The sequence below is a fragment of the Bombyx mori genome, chromosome 14 (assembly GCF_030269925.1).
Source record: "Bombyx mori chromosome 14, ASM3026992v2".
NCBI classification, from domain to species: domain Eukaryota; kingdom Metazoa; phylum Arthropoda; class Insecta; order Lepidoptera; family Bombycidae; genus Bombyx; species Bombyx mori.
The window spans coordinates 9,134,414-9,160,939 of record NC_085120.1 but is presented as its reverse complement, the minus strand read 5'-3'; the positions used below and the strand labels follow the sequence as shown (position 1 = coordinate 9,160,939).

Sequence of the window (26,526 nt, the reverse complement as noted above, 5' to 3'; positions counted from 1 at the left end):
AAGGCGCCACCAAGAAAAATGAATACAAACAGCAGACGCAAAAGAAAATCAACAGTATTGACGGACACTCCTGAAAAACAAGCTTTACAAAAGGAATATGAGGAAAAGATGAAGAAAAAACAGAAAAAAGATGACAAAGTTAAAGGAAAAGGTAAAGGAAAGGGGAAGGGGAAAGACAAACGTAAATCAACAAAAAATAAAACTGGAGTGAACAGAGCTAAAAAAAAAATTTTATGTTCAAATTCCGAATCTGAATCAGAAGAGTGGTATTGTCTAGTATGTGGGGAAGCTTATACAGATTCAAATAAAGAAGATTGGGTCGAGTGTATCATTTGTAAGATGTGGGCACATGTAGGATGTGTTATAGGAGACACTATATCTTTTATTTGTATTAATTGTAGCTCTGATGAAGACTGAATTTAATTATAATGAAACTCACCAAATGTTGATTCTTATATAAGTGCAATACTTTGTTAGATATATATTAATAATAGATAATCACGAAGCATAGGTACCTTAGATATGAATAATTTAATTACTTACTGTGATTTAAATGTGCCATGATGAATAGAAGTAGTGTTTAACTAAATAAAACTGTTGATAACTTAATTTTTAGGTGTTGATTACTTAAAAAGTTTGTTTGAATTGATTTTTGATAACAATTACATAATACCTACTGTAGAAATATGTCAATTTTGTTAAAAATAAACAAAGAATTGTCGTTACTACTTGCCCCGGTAGACGTTACAACTTGCCCCAAGCACGAGGTAAGTTGTAACACCGCACTTCTTCTAGAAAATAATTGATTGTAAAATAATAGCCTATAGTTATGTTATTATTTTTACTTGATTTGGTACAGGAAGAGTTATAGCATCAACCCATATTTATTTAGTAGCAATTTAATCAATGAATCTCAAGATATATTAGTTTTCATGAAAACTGTTACAAAAAGCCCCTCGCTCCCCTATACACTATATTAGTCAGAAATCGAGTAAGGAGCTACGACAACGAAGAAAATAATTGATGATGATGATATAATTGATGTATCATTCATATAGGACTATTGTATTGTATGGGCTTATCTGTTGTCTAAAGTCGAGTTCGGAGCCAAGAATTTTAGCAAGATATGACCCTTCTCTGATACACCGCAAAAGCAATATTGTCACCCTGCTCAACTGCTGCGACTTCATTATCTTTATCTTCATCATCTTTAGCGATTGAAAATCTCATTTAATTTTTAATAAGCGCAATGTGAAAAAACGTTATATAATGTGCGGTAGTATACCAAAACATCAATTACGAAGCGTTTAGAATTAACCATAGACACGTGGCTGCATTTTTTACAACGCCCTGGCTTACGTTATCTATCATATGCCACCAACGCGTGCCTTACGCCCGACCCGCCCGAGCCCCTTTTGTTCATCAGACCGTGTTGAGTTCAACCATTCATAAATGAGCTTTTTATGTTGACAAATTCTTTCTTAAAAAAATTTTTGGTCTAGGTGGAATTTCTATATTTTTGAGTTAGGTACGGATTCATACCACCGTCGTTTTCTGTCTCCGCGAAGATGTCATAGGGGGTTTTACAGCATAATTAGAATTTAAATGTCTTGTAACAAGATAGCCTAATTGAAGGGCTCGGATGTATGAGTTAAAAAATAAGCCCACTGAGTTTCTCGCCGGATCTTCTCAGTGGGTCGCGTTTCCGATCCGGTGATAGATTCTGCGAGCACGGCTCTTGCTAGGGTTCGTGTTAGCAACGTCGTCAGGTTTGAGCCCCGTGAGCTCACCTACTAGTTAAGGTATGCTGAAATAGCGTCTCAAAGCTCTCAGCTAGGTAGGAAAAGAAACTTAAAAAATAAACATAAGACACGCTCAGCTTGATATTTGGAACTTTAAACCAACTCTAGTTTACTTAATTTTATTTACTCTGCCAATGATTTTCACCTGCGTGAATTTTCCTCCTGAATCCTTTAACAACTTTTGAATTAAACATAATATGTCTCTTTACGCTATCATAAAAACTACAGGCTTGAATGAAACATCGATTTAGACATAACTTGAAACTTATTGAAGAGCATTGCTTATTGAAAAACATGTGAAATTCTACATTTTCCACGATTGTCGTCGATCGGTGTCGTCAGAATGCATTTACATTCCAAAGCAAGGTGAACAACTTCTTGACCCAAGAAACCGTAGCTGACGAAACATCTCGATTCTTTTTTTTTATACATATTATCAAAACATAAGCAATTGAAATTTCATTTTATGTTCGACATGTTTCTCCGCTACACTATTCAAACATTACAAACGTCAATTTGCGATGAGAAGATTACAGCACGTACCAAAACAAAATACTTGTGATAATAATACCTACTACTTTACGAACGAATCATAAAAACTCCGATACGAATGCTAAGAATATTCTATATTATCTATACTTCTATACTAATATTATAAAGAGGAAAGATTTGTTTGTTTGTATTGAATAGGCTCCGAAACTACTGAACCGATTTGAAAAATTCTTTCACTGTTTAGAAGCTACACTATTCCCGAGTGACATAGGAATCTTTTTTGGAAAAAATTAGGGATCCTTACAAAAACTCCAATAATGTAACCCAAAATGTAAAAAAAATACCTAGAATATTCTTTACATCGCGTGCCCTGCAAAAACTATTGATGATAGAATAAAATAATGTACTACGACTTTGTTGAACACATTATTATTTGCAAAAAGTGTCGCGACAGCATATGGCTAACTATTATAATTATGCCGCAATAAGTGTTCTTTTATTTTTAAAACAACGTCAAATATCGTTGAAATTTTTGTTAAAGACACGAGCGGAGCCGGAGCGGGCCGTTAGTTATTTTATATAACTACCAATAGTCTAAAATATATTTCGCAGATCCATGGACGTTTGAAAGCATTTTGAAATTTAACGCTTAGACTGCTAACGTTCGGACACGTGCTATTAACACTGTCTTTATTATGAACCATTTACAAGCCATTAAGGTTACGGATCATCGACCACAGGCTATATTTAAATTTCATCATTTTCGCATCTACGCTATCCACATAACGAATTCACATGAGTTACGCAATATTACATACTTTCACTGCTATTTGCATTTTAGCGGAAGTCCCTTGTGTTCAATATTGGATGCGGACAGATGTTACAAGACCGGTAAGGTTAGGTGCGGAAAATAAGGGGACGTCTTCGGAATGTACAGGGTGATCATTTTTATAATTTCAAAAAGAAATCAATTTTCCTAACGCTTTCTACAAAAACGCTACTCTGAGTAGTAATTTATGCTCACTACTTCTTGGTTCTTGCATGTACGAAGCAAGCAAAAAAAAACAACTAAATAAATAATATATTTTTGATATAATTCAATAAATTTCGGAACAGTTGTTAGACCCATCATTAAAATTAATAGTACATTGACCTCATTCTGAATTTCGTCTCCTTTTATATAAGGTACCGTGAGAAAAATAGTAAAATTAAATTTTAATTAGGTTGAAACAATGTACCAACTTAATATGTTAATTGATTTTACAAGAATGATTACGGAGTATAACTTTTAAATAATGCGCAAAATCTTTAACAATAAATTGGCATATGTGAGTAATATGTACACTGTAGATTTGCATTGCTAATTTAGGTGCTTTACAATTGCTTGGTACTCGGGTAACAGAGATATTTTAAAAAAATGTACATTAAAAAATATTTTAGCAATGTTATGGCATATCGCTCAATCAAAAACATTTCTACCAACAATTTTTTTTAAAATATTATATGCCTTAAAGTATTTTATAAATTAAATATTTATTTAATTGAACAAACAATAAATAAAACAAAATTTTCAAACGTCTATTAAAATAAATTGAGTTATCCGTTTTTTATCGCCAAGTTATGCTTTGATTTTGTTGCTCAAATATGACCTTTCGAATTTTTCAAAGTATTTTCTCACTCTAGTTTATGACGCCAAAATTTTTTCGTAACCTAATTACGAACCTAACTTTAATATACTCACAGAATTCGACATTGCTTAGCCAATCTCAGATATATCAATCTCGAGGGCAAAAGACATGTTTTGGAAGTAAATATAAATGTAATTTTAACTTTTTTCATCCCTATTTTTAACGCTGTGAAATCCGTCTTCACCCCAATGAGCTCCACCACTCCGGCTCCACGAAACCCGCGGTTACGCATACAGTGCCCCGAAAGTTCGTCTTCGCCGGTACCCGTCCTAATAATAAGACGGGATTTCATCCCCGGGAAGATCCCGCAGGACATCCTGCTGATAATGGTCAGGATATTAGAGCGATATTATAAAATTATTATATTACCATCAGTACTTAGTCCGTGTATAAACTTTCAAGTTTATCGGACTTCTCTAAGTCTGTGATAATCTCCTTCAAAGATTCGCTATAGATCAGATTCGCTAACTCGTACAAAAAGGGAGCAAGTGTAAATAATGTATATAAATATATTGTGTAAATAAATATATATTTATATATTAATACGTGAAGCAAAAACTTTGTACCCCTTTTTACGAAAATGGCGCGTATGAAGGACTATGAAATTACCCACGCTTATAGAGAATATAGAAAAGGAGTGCAGAATGTTAATGTTTTTTTTAAATAGTCTGTAAAAATATATTAAATCAATAATAAAAATATGACACAGACTACCATATGAGTCGTCTATTATCAAAGGCGGCAATCTGTACATTTGGACAAAAAAATTTTATTAATATGTCAATACAGATTTATTTGAATATAATCGTCTCCTTCAAAGAATACGGTTCAAAACCTGCATTAAATAAAGGTTAATAGTTAACCTGTCATTTATCTAAGATGTCGTTCCGAAGAGTTTTGTGACTGCCAATGGAATACAAAGTCAATAATTCGTTTTTCTGATTTACCAATCATTGTCCAAAAGTCAGATTGCCGCCTTTGATAATAGTTGACTCATATATTTGACACTACGCATATGTACTGTTTTGTTTATTGTTAAAGTCCGTGCTAAATTGAGAATAGATTAATATTGTTTGTCTTTAGTATTATTTGCCTATGGTGTAGTCTTGGCGAAATTTGTGATTATAGAAGTATAATAGTCTTGACAATATAACCATAATAATGTTCAAATTTATAATTTCAATTAATTATAGTCGAATTTCGACTACTGGAGACCACTAGTATTAATAAATATTCTAATTATACTGAGACCTCATATCTCAAAGTAGGTGGCGGCATTTACGTTGTAGATGTCTATGGGCTCCGGTGACAACTTAACACGACGTGGGCTGTGGGCTCGTCCACCTATCTATGCAATAAATAAAAAATTAATAAAAGGATAATAACAAAAAAATACGTACAGTTATATTTTATTGAAAAACATTCCTCAGAAAACATCAGCCTGTATATATGAGAGTGCATCAATAAAAAAATCGATAGGGCCGTTTCTGTATAGTGGCGCGTACGCAAACACCTGGCTGTAACCATAGGGAATATTAAATCACTACAAAACGGATCGCAGCGTAAAATAACACTTAAATATAAAACGCTTAAGTCTATATTGGATTGATATTCGAAACGATCGATATATACAAACTGTGAAATATTCAATTTTATTAATAACGGTTTCTCGTCGAGTTTTTTTTTAGCAGCGTCACAAATTTACTGGTAAATAAAATTCTCTTCGCAGTAAAAATTTGTGAAATATTGGAGGTATGTACATCTGAAATATAATAAATAGGTTGGGGAAAAGTTTCTTGGCATTTTTTAAGAAAATTCACAACATTTTTTTAATATCTGTAGTTTATTTACATTTAACTAAAGGATGTAGGTACCATTTTTTCAAACCAAATTTGTGCTACTCTCACACACTGTACTAGGTCCATAAACAGCAAAATTTTTTCGCGGCTTGCGATGCATTTTTACCTTTTTTGTAGTAAAATTTTAAAATATATCGAATTTCTTCATTAGATTCACTCATCTTGACAGTACGAAAAATAAATAAAAATCACACATTTTCCTTATTTGAATTATCTTCTTTAAATAATAAACTTTTAATGATACCAAAACCAGCCAGATACATATAGTATAGCCAAAGAGATTTTATTACAAATTCATACATACTATAATGTGAAAAGACTTTTTTCCCAAACTATTATGTTTATAATATGTTCTCACTGTATACAGATAGTATTTTCAAATTTCGAGCGATGAATATTGTACATAGAATGGACTCATCAGTTCGACCTCAAGTCTCCAGAATAATTATATCCGTCAGTAACTGATTATGCAGGGAACGTCTGCTGTAATAGGTCTTAATTTCTTTTAACCCATCGAAGCAAAACGTGTCTTATTTTCTAATTTTTCAACAAGCTTCAGCGGTATGTAGTTTTATTATATTATCGCGTATCTACCGTTAAAATAATTTTAATTCTGGTTACACAAGGTATAAGAAAATGAAAACGTTAACAGTTACAAGTGAACTGTAACAAGATTTTTTATCTCATCAAACATAAAGTTGTACACGCGATTCTAAGTAACTCAACGATGTTAAGCGGTTCTGAAAGCGTTTAAAAAATAAGTAAGAACTTAAAAAAATATATTTATTACTACTACTGCACTCTCCTGGCAACACTCGGAAGGCATTCGGGCAACCAGTTATCCTTCAAAGCCAAAAAATAATAATAAACAAAACGAATTTGAAAAGTACATATATCTATTACAATAAAATACCGTGCACACGAAATATCGGAGCTATTATTAAAAAAATATATTCAAATATAAATACCTAACATTTTAACTTATTTTTAATACTAAAGCCAAATACGAAATTCCGTTACGTCAACATAAAAAAAAGTTAAGTTTGGTATTAGTGTTTTTTTTTTTGTGATAGGAACACGTGCCGTACAGCCAACCGTGGCGTATGGACGCCGGGCAGATGACACGCGACCGTTACAGTCAGCTGTGTGCCATCAAGCCACCTTATTTTACTATGATCAACGCGTTCACGACTCAGTGACCAATGAGATCCAAAAAAAATAAAAAATTTTAATGTTCTGCGAACAAGGTCAATAACTCACAAAAGATATGGGACGGTAATCGTATCGTGTACTGTAAAACTGAGACTTAAAACTCGTGTCTTAAGATGGGTGGCGGCATTTACGTTAATCTCTATCGGCTCCTGTAAATATGAGACCTTAAAACCAAGTGGGCCGTGCGATCATCACAATTGTTCCATGGGGAGTGCTCTGAGGAATTGTTCGAAATGATTGTCGTCATCTCGTTTTTACCATCGCACAGCCCGTCACCGGAGTAGAGTACATCCATACTACCTGAAGCCACTGCGGTCGTCCACAGTGCGTTTCCAGAGGTCTTTTTTGCCACGTACCATCCGGCTATGGAATGAGCTCCCCTCCACGGTGTTTCCCGAGCGCTATGACATGTCCATCTTCAAACGAAGCTTATGGAGAGTATTAAGCGGTAGGCAGCGGCTTGGCCCTGCCCCTGGCATTGCTGAAGTCCATGGGCGACGGTAACCACTCACCATCAGGTGGGCCGTATGCTCGTCTGCCTACAAGGGAAAAAAAAGTATTAAAAAGAAAACCTTAGGAAAGACGTTATGAACGTAATAGTATTAGCTCAATTCGATAACGTCCTTGCAAAACAGGGAGCTACAAGTCGATAAAGCACATGACATTTAGTCGATTTGGCAAAATAAACCTATTCGCATTCACAGTGCGATGCGAATACCTGTTTTATCTGGTATTAATAAGGCGCGGAATTTGAAAGTCAGATTCGGTACTTACGTACCGAAGAACGAATATTTAAAAAAAAATATTGTTCAATACATTAATCCGATTTTTTGTCCGGAACAAATTCGCTACAGACCAAAACGTTGTTATTGAAAAAAACATAGACGTATGTATAGAAAAAGATTAACTTTAAATAAGCTTCATATAATGAGTTCCTTGCTGGTTCTCCTCGGTGGGTCGCGATTTCGATCCGGTGGTAGATTCAGCGTAGCACTGCCCTTGCTGCTGTCTAGAATAGTCTAGATGTTAGCAAAATCTCCAAGACTGAGCGCCGTGAGCTCCACCAGTCAAGCGACTGGTTGCTGGTTACTGGTGGTAGGACCTCTTGTGAGTCCGGACGGGTCGGTACCACCACCCTGCCTATTTCTGCCGTGAAGCAGTAATGCGTTTCGGTTTGAAGGGTGGGGCAGCCGTTGTAACTATACTGAGATCTTAGAACTTATATCTCAAGGTGTGTGGCGGCATTTACGTTGTAGATGTCTATGGGCTCCGGTAACCGCTTAACATCAGGTGGGCCCTGAGCTCGTCCACCCACCTAAGCAATAAAAAAAAAAGCGAAACCAGAATAGTCCATCGAAGCTACCGATAATTAGGTACGTACGACAAAACAGATCATACAAATCCATCACTCTATTCAACAATAACAGTTAATTATTTTTATATAAAATATTTTAAATTTAGTAAAGTTTTTTGAGAATCGCACGCCCATTGTCAAAACATGGAAAATTTCAAATTATCAAAATAAAACTGTCACTAGTATAGCAAGCGACCAAGAGGCAGGAACCCGACCCGTTGGACGGAGCAGATTCGTGCAGCCCTTCATACCACAGTGCACGATGCTCTGCACTCAGCTGCAGATAGGAACAGATGGCGGTGCATTATAAAAAACAAACTGTTTCAAGGCCATGACCACGACCCTCAGTAATGAGGAAACCGACGCAAGGAGGAGGAGAGTATAGGTGTTTTGTGTACTAGTTCATTTCGGCTAGCATAACTTAAGTATACACAAAACCACAAAACTCAAAAGAACCTAAAACTAATCATGAATTGAGTTCAATTTGAAATGAGAACCGTCAAGAATTATATTAGGTATCCATACACACAAAACCACAAAACTCAAAAGAACCTAAAACTAATCATGAATTGAGTTCAATTTGAAATGAGAACCGTCAAGAATTATATTAGGTATCCATACACACAATTTCACTTGTGTAACATAACATACTGTGTATTATCGATTAAAAACAGTAATCGATTGATTTACGTCGTTTTTTTCTTATTCTAGTGATAATCGGTTATGCCCGTGCCTGTCCGCTAAATGACTGTTGTGAATGCAATTGCAAAATTTCGTCATGCTTTCCCCGCAACTTTTGTGTGAAACTACAATTTTTTTATTGGTATGCATATAGTTGTTTGTTGCATGCCAAATATATAGAGTTAATGTATGTATGTATGTAAGCATTTTGGTATAGATTATACCAACAATTGCCCACTGAGTTTCTCGCCGGATCTTCTCGGTGGGTCGCGTTTCCGATCCGGTGGCAGATTCTGCGAAGCACTGCCCTTGCTAGTGTTAGCAACATTCCCGGTTTGAACCCCGTGAGCTCACCTACACGTCAAGGCGAAGCTGAAATATAAGCATAGGTAGAGAAAAAAAAAACAACAAAAAAATATTTTTCTTTTCCTTATCCCACTTGATTTGGGTTTGGCATAACATGGCCTCTAGCAACCATGTTGCATTTTACATGGGTTTTACAACCGGCCACTTGCCTGACGTCAAAAACTCCTTGAATTATATCTCTGGTAGTATATCTACATATATTTCCATTGCAAGGTACCGCAGAGAGGTACTTACTTTTTCTCTTCCGTCTTTTGTTATTTCTTTTAATTCATCCATTTTGATTTTACGATTTGCATTTTCTTATTAGATCTTATGCTATATGCTATTTGCGATCCGCATACGCGATTTAGGCGATCTAAAATGTGAAATTAAATTTTACTATAACAGTTTTTTTTATATAATTTATATGAATAAGCGGTAATACAAACTGTAAGTTCTTTAATTTTTTATGAAGAAAAATAATAACGGGATCGAAACTGCGGGCTACGTTTAATTACGAATATTAAGTATTTTTTGTAGGAGGTAGGCAGGGTGGGTATGTTTTGCGATAGTGCATTTATTAAGACCTCAAACTACGACGCGAATACTAATTGAGATACTTTTAATGTATCGGCAGTAAACTATAAAAATTTTCAAAGCGATTTTCACACTAGAATTAAAATAAAAAAAACCGCTTTATCCAACGTAATGCACAAAAAATTCAATGTCAAAGATATTTTATAAGAGTTTCAAATACATTGTTATCTATAAACCGTGTCTTGATGTACCAGACGCCCATGAATTGAGGGAAGTCGGCAAGGACCATGGACTAAGGCCGCGTGATAATTCAAGGTTGTTTGGAACTTTGAATTCATTTTCCAAAAGAAAAACTGACAAATCTCATTTTATTAGAATGCTTCTTAGAGTTAGTCTTATCGAGTTTATTAGGAGTTCAGTTTAGTTATAGTTATTTACACAAAACGCTCATATTAATAAATATAATAGATTACTTTGTCCTCGATAGGAACCAGGAGCTATATCGGCACTACCCAAATCTATGAGATTAGTTAATAATAGTAGCATAAAGTAAGTAGTATAATATAGTAGTAAAATAAAATGAAATAGTAGTAAATCGTGTATTGCAACTACGTATAGAATAACATATGTTATATCAATGTATCGGAAATTGGATAGTGATTTTAGAACACACAACAAAATTAAAAGAAAGAGAACTACTAATGTCATATAAAATTATCTACCTATTATTCGAAATAGTTTTTTTTTTTATATTCTCACATCATCATAACATTACGGTCTTTCTACGGAATAGGACATCAAACATTTCATTATATCCGTTACGTTAAGGTGCGAGTTAATCGTTATCCCGCATAAGGCGAGGTGGGCATGAGGGCGATAAAACATAAAAATTAAGGCCTGTTCTACAACATATAAAAAGTTTCTCAAACATGTCTTCTCGTATTAAAACTGTATAGTCTCAAAACTTACAAAATTTTACAGGAGAGTGTTTTAAAGGTTTAACATATGATATTTTTAATATTAATTATCTATGCAACATTTTTTTTAAATTTTAACCAGTTACATTATCTGTCTTTTAAAGTAAGATAAAATTATGTATTAAATTTTGCTATTAATAGTAAACTAAAAAAACTAAAACTAAACTACGCTCTTTTGACAGTAGATATTTATGAGAAAAATACTGGTGATACCAAATGATTCCGCATATTAACTCGATTTCGAATATTTTAGGAAATTGTACACTTTTAATGCGAAAAGACGATGTGACAATATCATAGATGTGGAATGAACTCCACTTTACGGTGTTTCCGAACGCTATTACATGTCCTCAACCAAACGAGGCTTGCGGAGAGTATATCTGTCCCTATGTTTGCTTAAATATTTAAAACTGCGCAACGGATCTTGATGCGGTTTTTTTAAATAGATAGAGTGATTGAAGAGCAAGGTTTATATGTATAACATCCATTAAATAGTGGATAAATCAATAATAAATTACAGTTTCCGAAGCGAAGCGAGGGCCGGTCGCTAGTGATTATATATTAAAGCTAGTTTTATTATCACTTGAGAATTTGAAAGCAATAATTCTGCTCTCGCATATTGAAAAAAATCAAATGTAAACTATTTGATTAGTATTTAAAATTTATTTTTTAACAGTTTTGCCTAAATATTCTTTTCCACTGGATGCAGGTGTTTGATAGACCTAACCTAAATATCAACCCGCTGAGTTATTCGCCGGATATTCTCAGCGGGTCGCGATTTCGATCCGGTAGTAGATTCATTCGCGAAGCAGTTACTCTTGAGTTGTTAGGTCTCCTTTGGAGGCACTCGGGCAGCTGTTAGGAAATCTCACCCTTCGTGGCTAAACCATAGCTCACCCACCTGCCCCGCTAAAACTGGAAAGGCCTCCAGGCCACAAGTGTAATCTCTCAAAAATAAAAAAAAAGTTGTCTGAATTCGAATTGCAATTAACTTATATTTCAATTTATCGTATAAGTCATGTGTTCTTATTAATTTGATAGACTTTTTAATATATAAATAAAAACCGCAGAATGCTCTCGCTGCTGGTATTCAGATAAGGATAAATACAGTAATTTTTTTTCTATACCTACCTAATCGTTATTAGTCTTTGGGGCTATTCCAACTACTCATAAACGAACTCACAATAGATGAGCTCACGGGCTCAATCTTAGAGAATTACTAACGCTGATTCTAGCAAGATTAGAGCCTAAAAGCATCTATTTTCTTAATTTTTACACAACAAATAACATTTTTTTTTAACGATTCAATATCTCGTTTATTGTAGTACTAGCTTTTGCCCGCGACTCCGTCCGCGTGGAATAGTTGCTTTGGCATAACGCTAAATTTTACCCCCCACTTCATTTACGTAGAAAGTGAAAATATTTTTGAATTATAGAATGTTAAGGAGCTATTTAAACCCCTATTTTGAAACATTCTTTATTGATGCTCCACTTGTATTGGCCTTACCGTGATGTTATATAGCCTTCCTCAATAAATGAGTTACCTAACACTGAAAGAATTTTTCAAATCGGACCAGTAGTTGCTGAGATTAGCGCGTTCAAACAAACAAACTCTTCAGCTTTATAATATTATTAGTATATATTACTTTTGACGTTTCGAATATTTTGCAGTTTTACAGTCTGTGACCAAACGAAATTGTATAATTTGCATTTGAACAACGTATTTAAACTGATATATTTTGAGATTAACATGTTAATGAATATAACAGCTTAGTATCTCACTATAAACTAGTCTCTGTATGACTCAGTTATAAAGTACATGCGTACCTATATGTTTAAAGGCATCTAAACCGGTCACTTAACAGTGGTTGTGAAATAAAGCTATTAGTCGGTCATTAGTGAGGACTTGTCACTTGCGAAAAATAGGCTAAAGGAAACGTTAACTTCATTAGTACTTAGTAGTAGTAAGCTAAAGTAAGCTAAATAAGAATTAGTGCCTTGAATAAGCAAAAATAAAGCGCGTGCTTTTTAAATTAAATCTAATAAATAGATATATCATAGATGCTATTATGAGCACCCTATTTCCGCCGTGAAGCAGTAATGCGTTTCGGTTTGAAGGGTAGGGAAGCCGTTGTAACTATACTTGAGACCTTAAAACTTATACCTCAAGATGGGTAGCGCATTTACGTTGTAGATGTCTATGGGCTCCAGTAACCACTTAACACCAGGTGGGCTGTGAGCTCGTCCACGCATCTAAGCGTTTCAAAAAGGATTAGGTTGTACATTTTGTAGTGTCTCATTAAGTAAGGAACGTTTTTGTTCTACCCTCCAAAAATAGCACATGAAATGCTATAAATTGCGTAGCCATTGGTTCCAGCAACACGTCAAATTGATCATATCAAACGTAAGAACACAATCTTTTTGACGGTTTAATCTCACTTTTTTTTGCTTTCATCATTATTATTTACGACCTGGAATCACTACAATATTTTACATTCAAACTAAAGCGAACATTTACTTGACGCGTTAACTAAGTGATTCAGAAACGATTGACTCATAACATCAACAAAGCTATTAGTGCTTGCTGCCTTATTGTTATTATATGTTTCTCTGTAATATCCGTACACTATTAAATTATGGGCTCAGAGCTATACGATTTACCTCGAAATTAGTGTTACGCATGATCTTAGGTTCGCATACCTCGGTACTAAATCGCTTTGGAAAGTCCTGAGTAATTGTGGAAAAGTTATAGATACGAAGGTCATTTGTTTGGCAAAATGTAAAATAAAGTTATTGTTTTTATGTTTATTGATCGCACGTAGGAATGAGGTATGTATTTTATGCCGGCAATCTGTATTGACAGATTTCGTTGAAGAGATATTTTTTTTTATATTAATAATAAAAACTTCTAAATATTTTAAATTATACAACATTATAAAATGGAAAAATCGTCAATGTAGTCGAAGTTAGTCAAATATGTTTGAAGTCTCCTGCTTAGGCTAGGTATTTTATACATATACGACAAAGGGAAGGCTTTCCACCGATCTGGCTATATTTCTCGGTGGACCGACGGTCCGAATGTTCTTGTTTGAAACTTGTATATATAATGCAAGCTTATCTTGAAAATGTCGTAAGCGAGATTTAGGCATCTGTCAAATATCAAATGTGTTGCGTGCTACCGTCACATATGCATTATTAAAAATAACTTAGATATAACTTATGTGTCGTCGTGGCCTAAAGGATAAGACGACCGGTGCGTTCGTGTTGAGCGATGCACCGGTGTTCGAATCTCAAGCGGGTACCAATTTTTCTAATGAAATACGTACTCAACAAATGTTCACCATTGACTTTCACGGTGAAGGAATAACATCGTGTTATAAAAATCAAACCCGCAAAATTATAATTTGCGTAATTGTTGGTGGTCTCCTCTTGTGAGTCCGCGCGGATTGGTATCGCCACCCTATTTCTACCGTAAGCAGTAATGCGTTTCGGTTTGAAGGGTGGGGCAGCCGTTGTAACTATACTGAGACCTTAGAACTTATATCTCAAGGTGGGTGGCGCATTTACGTTGTAGATGTCTATGGGCTCCAGTAACCACTTAACACCAGGTGGGCTGTGTGCTCGTCCACCCATCTAAGCAACAAAAAAAAAAGATCAGACCACGAAAATTAAATTGGAGCAAATGAAAAAACAACAACATTCAAATAAAAATGAGTCATAAAAATCGGTACACCTAGAAATTTTGTTGAGACATAAAAAATTTCTACTGTCAAATTGAGAACTTCATCCTTTTTTTTTAAATCGGTTCATAACCCAAAAGTGAAATAAATAAGTACATTAATTTCACTGGTACTTTCCGGGGGCGTGGCTTTTCTTGGAACCGGTTATAGATTTTAATTTTGTGATTTAATATCATTAACATTGAACAAAGGAGTTGTTATAAAAACATTTATTTTAAATGAATCACAAAAAAATAACACTACGAGAGATTTTTTGCGTTATAACTACTAATCTAATTATATTGCAATGCAAAAACAATTTTACCATTTAAAGTTTCAATATTCAATATAAACATGATATCGTCGTTGCGAATTTAAAATCTCCTATGTGACATTTTGGGCCAAAATGATGTTTTAATATTACATTGTAAAAGCTATCTATTATAGAGCCTATGTCTAGTATTTAAAATTTTTCTTTTTTTGTAGTAAGTATTTTTTTAGTACTTATGTATGTACTAAAAAAAAAAACTTTTTTTTTTGTAGGTAGTTTTATTAGATTTCATATTTGCAACGGCGATATTCTATATTTAAAACGATAACAATAACAAATTATAACATACATAACATTCGATAATTCAACATTCCTTCATAACCACTGATAAAATATTGTGCAATTTAAACTATAAACCGAGGACTGGCACGATAAAAAGCCAACTGTTTACAAATCAATATCTAGAATGCAGTCGACTTCCGCGGACCGATAAATCGCATCCATATCGTACTATAAAGAATCTATCGCGCAGAAAAAACCTAACATTTCCTGGACTTGCTTCAAACCGGTCCTGCGAAGTACTATTTTTTTCCCTACCTGTTCACTGGTGGCTTAAGCGGCTATTCCAGATACGACGGGATACCAAAGGGGAGACCAAATCACAGTCAAAGTGTAGACACCCCTGCATTTAGCACAATAGAACTCGCAACGGTTTTTAACATCTGCTCAGCGGTAGATCTGAATTTAAGCAATATACTATTGTACATCACGCGTTGAACTTTACACACCCGTTTTTGTATTCGATTGTTTGTATGTAATCAAATGAACACATTCCCATGACTCGAAAACAAAAAGACTCGAATCGAAGATAATTTGGTTCCACGTGACTATCCGTCACGCATCTTGGGCCACACACCTAAAACCTTTATAATGAGCCGACAATGACGTCATCGATCATTAAACTCTCGCTTATTTTGTTTTCAGAATGTCAAATTTTCAACGTACGCGCAGCAAGGTCTGGTGGGGTGATTCACCGCCGAATCTCGGCAGTCCCGTGGCTCAGCCTGCTGAGTGGAACCGAGATAATCGGACGCGAGAGGAACAACAATGGGAACCTCAGCTACCCCACTGGATAGCAAATCAGCCGGAGCAACAAAGGAACAATAGCGCCGATAACATTGCACAACCCAATGCGCAGATAAATCAGTGGCCTTTAAGGCATGGCAGCCCTGGCAGTCACAAAAGCCAAGATTCCGGATTTTCCGATTCAGATAGTTCGCCGCCCCCTTCGCAGTACTACGCGCCGCCGGAAACAAACGAGTCAAATAATAAATCTTCTAGTAGTAGCGATTCTAACAACAATGAGAACGTTACGATCAAACATGTGGAATTTGTGAACACGCCTCAGAACGTAGATGTTGTGGATAGCTCAAGGACATCACCAAACAATGAAGTCCCGACGCCCAAGCCAAGACTGCGTAGCAGTAGCGTTATTCAAACTCCGTACGATCTACAAAAATATTATGAGATACACAGAGATGAAGAACACATGGATCTTTTGAAGGACAAGGGCCCAGGAGAAGAAAATAAAAATGAAGATGAAAACTCTCACAAAAAAGTCAACAATGATAACTTAAATAAAGAAAACACGAAACCAATTTCATCTAAGAACTACAAAGCTTGCAATGTACTAAAGAACAATAACGCAACTTTAAATAAAATAAGTAACAAAGAATTATTGAGTCCAATAAAACATGATACCAAAGAAGTACCGATTAAAAACATATCTGCTCTAAGTCCTTCAAAAAAGTATCCATTAAAGAAATCGTTGGTGTCCAACACTGAAAACGATAGTGCCAAAGTTATAAAATTAGCGAAAGTTAAAGACTTAGAAACAAATAATAATAATAAGTCTGATGAAAGTTTAGAGTATATAAAATTGTCTGACAACAATGAAATCGCAGTCAACAATCAACCAAGAGTTCGTACGCCGATTTCTAATATTTCATACGTACCGACGGAAAGATCAACCAAACCGAAATACAATCGAAGCATCTCCAATGAAAATAATTCTTCTCCTCTGACTACCTCCCCTAGGTTCGAAAGGAATAGATTAAATAAATCACTCAATTTCGAAGCTCAGAAACTCGACCAACAAATTCTTGATATCCAAGACGGCCACCACTCATTGGGATACATTGATGAAGACACGCCCACTGACGAAGTGCAGTACAGTAAAAAACAAATCGAAAACCCTATCAAAACATTGCTGGCAAAGAACATAATGGACAGCCTACATTTAAAACCAAACAAGAAAGCGGGACCCAAAGCGAAACAAAGAATGGCAACAAAAGCCGACAGAACAAAAGAACTATTCAGGATATTTCCAAAAAAGGAAAAAACAACTGTGGTAGGCACTCACGCTGGTGGAACTATGGACGGTAGCAGAGTTCCGCCGCTAGGTCTCCCGAGATCGAATGATCACAACAATTGGGTAATAGTCGGCTATCCCGAAGTCGAAATGCTGATACCTCATTATAACGAAAGACTTGTGGCCACCGACAGCGACCTAAATCTAAAATCGAAGGACCAACCTGAACACGAAAATAACGACATCAAAAACAGCAGAGTAACCCCACCGCCTCAATTCCAAGACAAACAGAAAACCCCATACGAATCCCATACAAAAACCGACAAAAACTTAACACACGATTCGAAACGTGAAAAATTAAAGTTCCGAGAAGAAGATTTGAATTTTGCTGATGTACAATTAGATTTAGCGTGCATGTCGACCCCGAAAATGCTAGCTCCTGACGAGTTCATGAATGGAAGGAACAGCGGCAGACAGAACCAATCGCGTACCAATCTTATGACCGACTTCAACCGCAGCAGGTAAGTCGCAAAGATTACACAAAACCGGTTACGACTGACGCCGTTACATACTAGCTTAATTATTGTAAATATCCGTTGGTAATTTTATGTAATATTTTTAAGCAGAGTGGTCCTGAATAACCAGAACGAGATCTTGTATAGAGAGAGGAGTATCGACCAAACCCAGTTAGAACGTCTCTGCGAGAGGAAACCGGAGCCCGTGCAACATTGGCTCTGTGACCTTATCGGGTCTTACGAGAGTGAATGCATGACGACGCTGCAGAGTAAACCCATAGGCGCGGAAATGAAGGCCATGGTATCCGCCAGCTCAGCCACCATCACGGGCAACATCAAAAAAGTCCAAACTCATGGACAGATCATCGTTCACCAGTACAGCGATGTGCTTAGGTCAGTATAAATGTAAATTAACCAAACAATTAAACACATCTTCATAAACTTGTTCCTTATCTAACCAACGCTTATTAAACCATCGAAGCGTGCTTATAAGGTAATCACCAATCGTTCAATTTGTACTACTCAATTATTTACATAACTTTCACTTTTATGTAAAGTAATAGTCGATTTTCTAAATGTTTGTACAGACAAATCGAAGATTCGAAACCGAGCGAGGAACAAATATGTTTGTTGGTCGCAAACATCAATGAGTTCGTATTAGCTCACAGCATCACGCTGAACACGAAACCGCCCGGGGAGACTCCCGAGAGATGGGACAAGATAAAGAAGTCGCTGCAACTGTATTTGCAGAAACTAATAGACATAGGGGAAGATGTAAAGATCGAACTAAACGAAAGCAACGTCGAGTGGTACTTGGTATTGAAGCATCTGGACACTTTGATTGACATATTCTTGGAGACTACGAAGGCTGTTTTAATTCAGCAGATGAAGGTAAGCTTAATTGGTCCCAGGTTATCTATGTAACTGTAAACAGAAAATGCCACGGGCTAAGTCTTGGGTAAGTGCTATTGAGGGACCTATTAACAAAAAGCCCCCACACTTAGTAGCAATTCTCAGTTAGCGTCGACCATACTTTAATTATCATCACTATTATTATACGAGCGCCATAACCCCGGGTTGACCAGTCAACCAATAGTCAGGATTTAAGGGTCCGCTGTACACATTCCCGAAGGGGATTGCGCTAACTTTATCCGGAACTTCGCGTAACAAGGATAAATAGGCATTAGGCAACATGGAAACGTGCGTTTGGAATGCCTACTCAAAACAGTCTTCGTGCGTTAATTGGTCCATATTGTAGCGGGAAATATTGAAAACCAGAATGTGTAAAGTCCAATATGAATCATGACCGCAATGACCTCGATCTAACAATAATACCATATGAAGCGCAAACAATAACAACATTTTTCAACTTGTATATTTGTCTAGTATTTAAACAAGCAGCTTCCAAAGTAATTGCGCCATTGGATGACAATGGACATATTTAGACAATTATAACCAACTAAACACGTCATAATAACTGATCTCGACCGCTTTAAACTACCAGGACTTGGCCAAGTTAAAAGCCCATCATAAAGTAATCCTTATAAGCCGTGTTTGTAGAATATGCCATAGTGCTTAGGTTAACACCTTTGAGAGGTTCATTTTAGAGTTTATATAAAAAGTGAATCCACCTTGGGAGGTATAAGATAATGCCATTTATATAGTAACAAAAAATATATTAGGCCTATAATAACACGGGACTTACAAATGCCCTAGCTTTTCGTTGGCAATGCCAATTTTACCCAGCCACTGTGATAACCACTCAACTGAGTTTTACTCAAAAATACTACTTATTTTCCAGACTTTAGTGTCGATAATAGAAGAACCTCCATCGGACATGATCCTGAAGAGCACGCTCACTTCCATCGGGCACTTGGCGATGCTAAGCGAGCCGACCGAAAGCTCTCTTCACGAGAAGTGCTCCAAAATAATGAAGAGCATAACAGAGCTTCCGTTTGTTGACTGCGCTGTACCGAGAGCTTTATTGACAGCGATTATTGAAACAAATAAAAGCTCGATAAAAGCTTTGAGTTTGAGAGCTTTGGCGACCGTGTGTGTGACAGGAGACGCCGTCAAACAATTCGAAGAGGTACATATTTTATACGCAATTTATTCATAAGTCAATAATATTTTGTAAATTAAACTTTCCAACAGGTATTTAGTTTAGGCATAGGCACGATTGCAACTATTCAAACAAATAAATATATTACAACTGGTTCTAATGCTAAGATATTCAGATACACATTTTTTTAGACAAGCTACTTCAAATTATTTCTATTATAATGTTAAAGCATTAACAAAACCGTGACCCAACTTGAGACATGAGGTCGAAGTCTCAAATATACAAATCATATACATGGCAACCCTTCAAAACGGAACGCGTGACGCATAAATATGCAGTGTGGTGATATCTACCTGTATGCGCTTACAATACGTCCTATTTGCTTATAAATATGTTTAAATTATTATACATACTAAGTTATAGTATTATTACAGTATCAGTATATATTAAATTGGCTGTGTACATCATTATACCTTTATTATAAAGAGTGCCATCAATATTCTGGCCTATCTATACTAATATTATAAAGAAGAAAGATTTGTTTGTTTGTTTGTATTGAATAGGCTCCGAAGCTACTGAACTGATTTGAAAAATTCTTTCACTGTTTTGAAGCTACACTATTCCCGAGTGACATATGCTATAATCTTTTTTAAAAAAAATTAAGGATCCTTACTAAAACTCCAATAATGTAACCCAAGGTGTAAAAAAAATACCTAAAATATTCTTTACATCGCGTGCCCTGCGAAAACTATTGATGATAGAATAAAATAATGTACTACGACTTTGTGGAACACATTATTATTTACAAAAAGTATAGCGACAGCATGTGTCTAACTATTATAGTTGCCCCGCAATAAGTGTTATTTTATTTTAAAAAATAAAACAACGTCAAATATCGTTGAAATTTTTGTCAAAGACCCGAGCGGAGCCGGAGCGGGTCGCTTGTCGATTATCAATACAAGCTTCAATAATTATTAGCTCGGTTTCAAATGACTCATATTTAGTAGACGCAATAAATTTCCGGGTACAATAGCCATTTATACATTACTCGTTTCCATTTATACATTACTGGTGGTAAGACCGCTTGTGAGTCCGCATGTAGGTACCACCTCCCTGCCTATTTCTGCCGTGAAGCAGTAATGCGTTTCGGCTTGAAGGGTGGGGCAGCCGTTGTAACTATACTTGATACCTTACAACTTATATCTCAAGGTGGGTGACGTATGTACGTTGTAGATGTCTATGGGCTCCAGTAACCACTTAACACCAGGTGGGCTGTGGGCTCGCCCACCCAACTAAGCAATAAGTAAAAAATATATTTAAATAATCAATTTTAAGCAACAAAAAAAATGTCTTCGAAATTGTATATTATGTAACTCGAAAAAAAAAATGATTCGTTAACACAAACATATACTTCTATAAACTATCCGTTGTTATATCGCTTTTTTTTCCTACCTAAGCTGACAGCCTTGAGAGGCTATATCAGCGTCGCCTTAACTAGTAGGTGAGCTCACGGGTCTCAAACCTAACGATTATATCGCAGCGTTCATCAACCCATCGCTTATCCGCAGGGTGGTGGTATTGAGATAATATCAGACATTCTCTCGGACCGGTCGAACCCGGAGCCGCAGATGCGCGAGGCGATCACCGTGCTCACTCAGATCACGGCGCCCTGGCTGAGAGGACATTACGATTTGACTCAATTACATTTATTCTTGGATAAAATCGTTGAAAACATTACTGGTGAGTTTAGATTTAATTTGAAGTTGAACGCCATCTGGTGAAAATTATTTGTAGCTATTAATGTATTTTTGAGACGATAGATGTCGCTACGTAAAATAGTTCAAATCGGACCAGTACTTCCTGTGATTAGTGCGTTCAAACAAACCCTTCAGCTTCATAAATTAGTATAGACTAGTGGTCCCTCTGTAGTCGAAATTCGAGTATAATTAATTGAGACTTAAACCTTAACTTAAACATAAATCAGAAGTTATACATAACTTTTAACTTTATTATGGTTCTATTGTCAAAGACCTTATATAATACCTAATCACAGATTTCGCCAAGACTACACTATATACAAATACTAATAAAGATAAGTTATATTAAACTATTCTCAATTTGACCAGACTTTAATGCAATGACAAAAGTTTGACTGTAAATAAAGGGTATATATATGTATGTGTGTCAAATACATGGTAGTGTGTGTAATGTTTTTTTTGTTGAATTATTGTATTATTTATGCATATATTTTTTTAAATATTAACATTCTGCACTCCTTCTCTATATTCTCTATAAGTGTGGGAAATTTCATACTCCTCCGTCCGCGCAATTTACGTAAAAAGGGGTACAAAGTTTTTGCTTCACGTATTAATATATAGATAACAGAGTCGAAATTACCAAATCATTTGTTTCGCTCAGGTATCTTGTCTCGCACCGATTGCTGCCAGCTACTGTTGCTGTGCACGGCCTGTCTCGTGAACTTGGTACGAGAGCTGGAGGTGGAGAAGCGAGACGGCGACCGCACCAAGTCCGACATCGTGGAGGTGATGGACAAACATCACACCGTCGAGAGGCTTCTGGACGCGGTGAAACGAAGGGGACCTTACATATCCGTGTTTTTGCAAGTGAGTATTTTTAACTATATTTCTGAGAAATTCACAATTAATTCTACTTAGTTTATAAATGTAAGAAATTATTTAAATTTTATTATAAATCATATTTTATTTATTTTTAGGAATATATAAATTCTGAAAGGTACAACGAAGTAACAAATTATTGGCTTTGCTGGAACTAACGCGAAATGTAGTACTACTTTTATACACTTGCTAAATTTTGGCAAGTGTGATGAAGAGCTTGGCGCGTAAATTAACCCATAGACACAGCCCACTGAGTTTCTCGCTGGATCTTCTCAGTGGGTCGCGTTTCCGATCCGGTGATAGATTCTGCGAAGCACTGCTCTTGCTAGGGCCGGTGTTAGCAACACTAAAATAGGTAGGGGAAAAAAATTGAAACGGTAGGAAAATTGTAATCTTTGTTTAGGTATGTATATGTTGGTCTAATTTTTTTTTACTTTTTTTTTCCTACCTAAGCTGATAGCCTTGAGAGGCTATATCAGCGTCGCCTTAATTATTAGGTGAGCTCACGGGGCTCAAGCCTGACGACGTTGCTAACACGAACCCTAGCAAGAGCCGTGCTTCGCAGAATCTACCACCGGATCGGAAACGCGACCCACTGAGAAGATCCGGCGAGAAACTCAGTGGGCTGTGTCTGAGGGTTAATTTACTCGTCGAGTCCTTCGTCGCAAGCGACGGGTTCGACGAGAACGATGACCGGAGCTTGAGGTCCCTAAAAGCACCGTTAGTGGATCGGGAGGATCCGAAATGACGTGTTTGGGGCGATGTCGACTGCTTTCCATCCTTTCCGCAGGATCGGGATTTTTTTAACAACCTACATGAAATGACATTGACGTCTATGTGACATTGACATTTATCCCGTTGCCTATCCAGGAGCAGACCGCGTCGCTGGTGTCGGTGCTGGCGGGCGTGCCGCGCTGCGTGCTGGCGCTGAGCCGCGCGGGGCGGGTGTGCGCGGCGCTGGTGTGCTTCACCAGGTCGCCGCCCTCGCCGCCCGCGCGCGCCGCCGAGCTGCGGGCGCAGACCCGCCTGCACTGCCACGCCACTGAAGCCATCGCTAGGTGAGTACAACGTACCCGCTTACAAGCACTGCACTGCACTCTTGCTAGGGCCAGTGTTAGCAACATCGTTAAGTTTGAGGCCCGTGAGCTCACCTATTAGTTCGATGAATCTAGAATATCCCCCGAGGTTACTAGAATAGGTGTTGGAAAAAAAACACACACACAACCACACCTCCACTTATTTCGTTTGTCACCTAATATCGATTATTAGATATCGAAATCGATATTTTTTAAATTTCCATTAACAACTAGAGCATAGTTTGAAAATTATTACAATCAGTATCGAAACGTTTCTTTACGTTTATTTAGGTTACTTTACGTTTATGTACATTTATAATAATAAATAAATAATAAATAAATAAATAAATATTTACTAACAATCATCTAACAATCAATCTAACATGACAATCATCTAACAATCAATCTAACAATCATAGAACGTGTGTATATCTGGTATTTTTTGAGACTCTTATACGCACAAGGCAATATTGCATTTATATTCAATGAATAGAAAACCTTTATTCTAATTTTAACTATTATTGAGATTTTAATCTACTATTTAAAAGTCTGTGGAATTCTGGCTACCGCTTAAAATCATCTAGTCCGTGATCTCATGAAACAATTATTCGTTATTACTTAAAAAAATAACATTTTAGTCTTCAATTAACGTTTAACATAATATATCTACTTTTTACTATCACAGATAATCAATACTAAATGATCGATTTTCCCACCACAGACTATCAGTGATACCAGACGTGGCGCACCAAATCGTCCAACTGGAAGGGGTGCCTCATCTAATCCGCTTGGTTAGATCGCAGAGGACACGCCCCCATCCGGAGAAAAATCCCGATCAAACTCTCATACACTGCCTCAAAGCTCTGAGGAACATCTTCAAGCACATCCCCGAAGCGTTCGAAGAATACCAAAAAGACGTACAAGAAATGATCCGACCTCATTTAATGGAGTCCCTAATGTTGTTTTCGGCCAAACAAGAAAGCTACGTTTAACTTGTTCGATTAATAATATATCTGATTGAGACTGAACTATGGAGGGAAGAGGTAAGAAGCACATTCTCTGTGTGCTATAAGTTTCCAACGAAAAGCGACCAAAGAAGGTGGCGCCACTGTAGCAAGTGGGTAATAAAAAAAAAAGGAAAAAGTTATCATATCAAATTTCGACTCGACACTCCAATCCATATTTTGTTTGTTTTCTGTTTTATCGCTTGGATGGGTAAACGAGCTCACAGCCCACCTGGAGTTAAGTGGTTACCGAAGCCCATAGACATCTACAACGTAAATTCGTCACCCACCTTAAGATATAAGTTCTAAGGTCTCAATATAGTTACAACGGCTGCCCCACTCTTCAAACCGAAACGCATTTATGCTTCACGGCAGAAATAGGCAGGGCGGTGGTACCTACCCGTGCGGACCCACAAGAGGTCCTAGCACCACCACCATATCCATATACTACATTCATATCATATCATTTGCTACTAACGCTATTTTGGTGGGTTTTAGAGTTACAATTTGCTACTTACAGCCGAAAATTTATTACACTTGCTTCCATAGCATATTACCACACAGTTCTCCTTACTTTTACTCTGCATAGACTGAAATAACAAAGAATGTTAGAATTACAAAATAGGTTGTATGGCTGTCTACAAAACGTGGTTGGTCACGTGATCAAAATGCTTTGAGTGTAACCCTCTTTGTGACGTTACAAGTTGGTAATGTCCTCAACTTTACCTAAAAGTGTTTTACTGAAACTTTTTATCATATTACTGGCTCTATAAGTATTTGTTTGATTTTGTTTTCTAAATACAAATACCATTTTAAAAAGAGCTATGACACTGACATTTATCCCATTGCCAAAATAACGGTAATGACTATTTTTATTAATGTTTAATATAAGTCAAGAGTCATTTAAGTGCGATGCCTTAGTAAGTGCGATTCAAAATGGCGGCGTTTTATATATATTATACTGATATTATCGTGCCAAAATTTATTACTCTATCGCAACGCCACAGGTTCCAAATTTGTCATTTTCTATTTTAGAATCCAACAATTCTAATTAAATATCCTAACATATAGGGCATATTGAGATACTATGTAAGTGAAGACGAATCCATTGTATTATTGTCTTGATAAAATTGCTATTTAAAAACCTTTGACAAATGAAAAAAAAGTTTCGTGCAGTATGGATTCGTATTCGCCATGCATTCCATTCTTGAAATATTGTAATTTTTATATTAAATAAAATATAACAAATAATCAAATGTTCAATAATTCAACGCTTTGTAAATGTCGCTGTAGTTTTAATACATTTTATGTTTCTGTCTTCGGAGGCCATACTTGTGTAATTAATTTACTAGTCTTTTAGTATTCGTTAGCCTTATACAAATACCTACATGAATTTCTAAAACAAAGTTTTTAAGTTAAGAAACAAACTTTATTTAACCAAAGTGATTATCAATTTTTTTTTGTATTGGCAACATTAATTGTCATGTTACCAGTACAAAACATCAATGGTAATTTTCGGTGAAATTGTATATTATAAACGAAAGGCTACTATTTAGCAGTTTTTTTAATAAACGCGATAGAACTATGTCTAGTTTAGTAAAGACGTTTATTAATAAAGCCGTTATAATGTTACATTTTCATTCATATATTATTGGTCTATGAACTGTACGTGAAGGTTTTAGTTTCAATAAAACTATATTATCTCCAAATGTGTTTTTATTGGAAACATTTTTTATTTAAACAATGCCAGTCAGTTTGGATTATTATTCAATAATATCAGAGATTATATGTGTAGTGTGACCAGAAATTAACAGTTTTTTTTTAAATAAATTTTAAATAACAATTGATACCTTACCTTAGTGGCTGCGTCTTGTAATAGTTTTGTGTATATTTGTATATCATTTATGTGTATTAAACTGGTACTG

At 36.0% G+C, this 26,526-nt stretch overlaps 1 protein-coding gene across 2 annotated transcripts in view; it reads left to right on the top strand.

The window, feature by feature from the left end:
• The window catches only part of LOC101741429 (uncharacterized), a 53,776-nt gene extending 27,466 nt beyond the window's left edge, over positions 1–26,310 (top strand). The window contains exons 3-10 of one of the 2 annotated variants that reach the window (XM_038015247.2): positions 15,922–17,829; positions 17,935–18,216; positions 18,411–18,714; positions 19,625–19,912; positions 21,454–21,625; positions 22,304–22,509; positions 23,392–23,579; positions 24,319–26,310. In XM_038015247.2, coding sequence (XP_037871175.1) covers positions 15,923–17,829; positions 17,935–18,216; positions 18,411–18,714; positions 19,625–19,912; positions 21,454–21,625; positions 22,304–22,509; positions 23,392–23,579; positions 24,319–24,589 — 3,618 coding nt within the window. In that variant the 5' untranslated portion in view covers position 15,922 and the 3' untranslated portion in view covers positions 24,590–26,310. Of the gene's footprint in view, positions 1–15,921; positions 17,830–17,931; positions 18,217–18,410; positions 18,715–19,624; positions 19,913–21,453; positions 21,626–22,303; positions 22,510–23,391; positions 23,580–24,318 lie in introns of both variants that reach the window. The other variant, XM_038015245.2, reaches the window with a different exon arrangement.
• Positions 26,311–26,526: the final 216 nt, after the last annotated feature.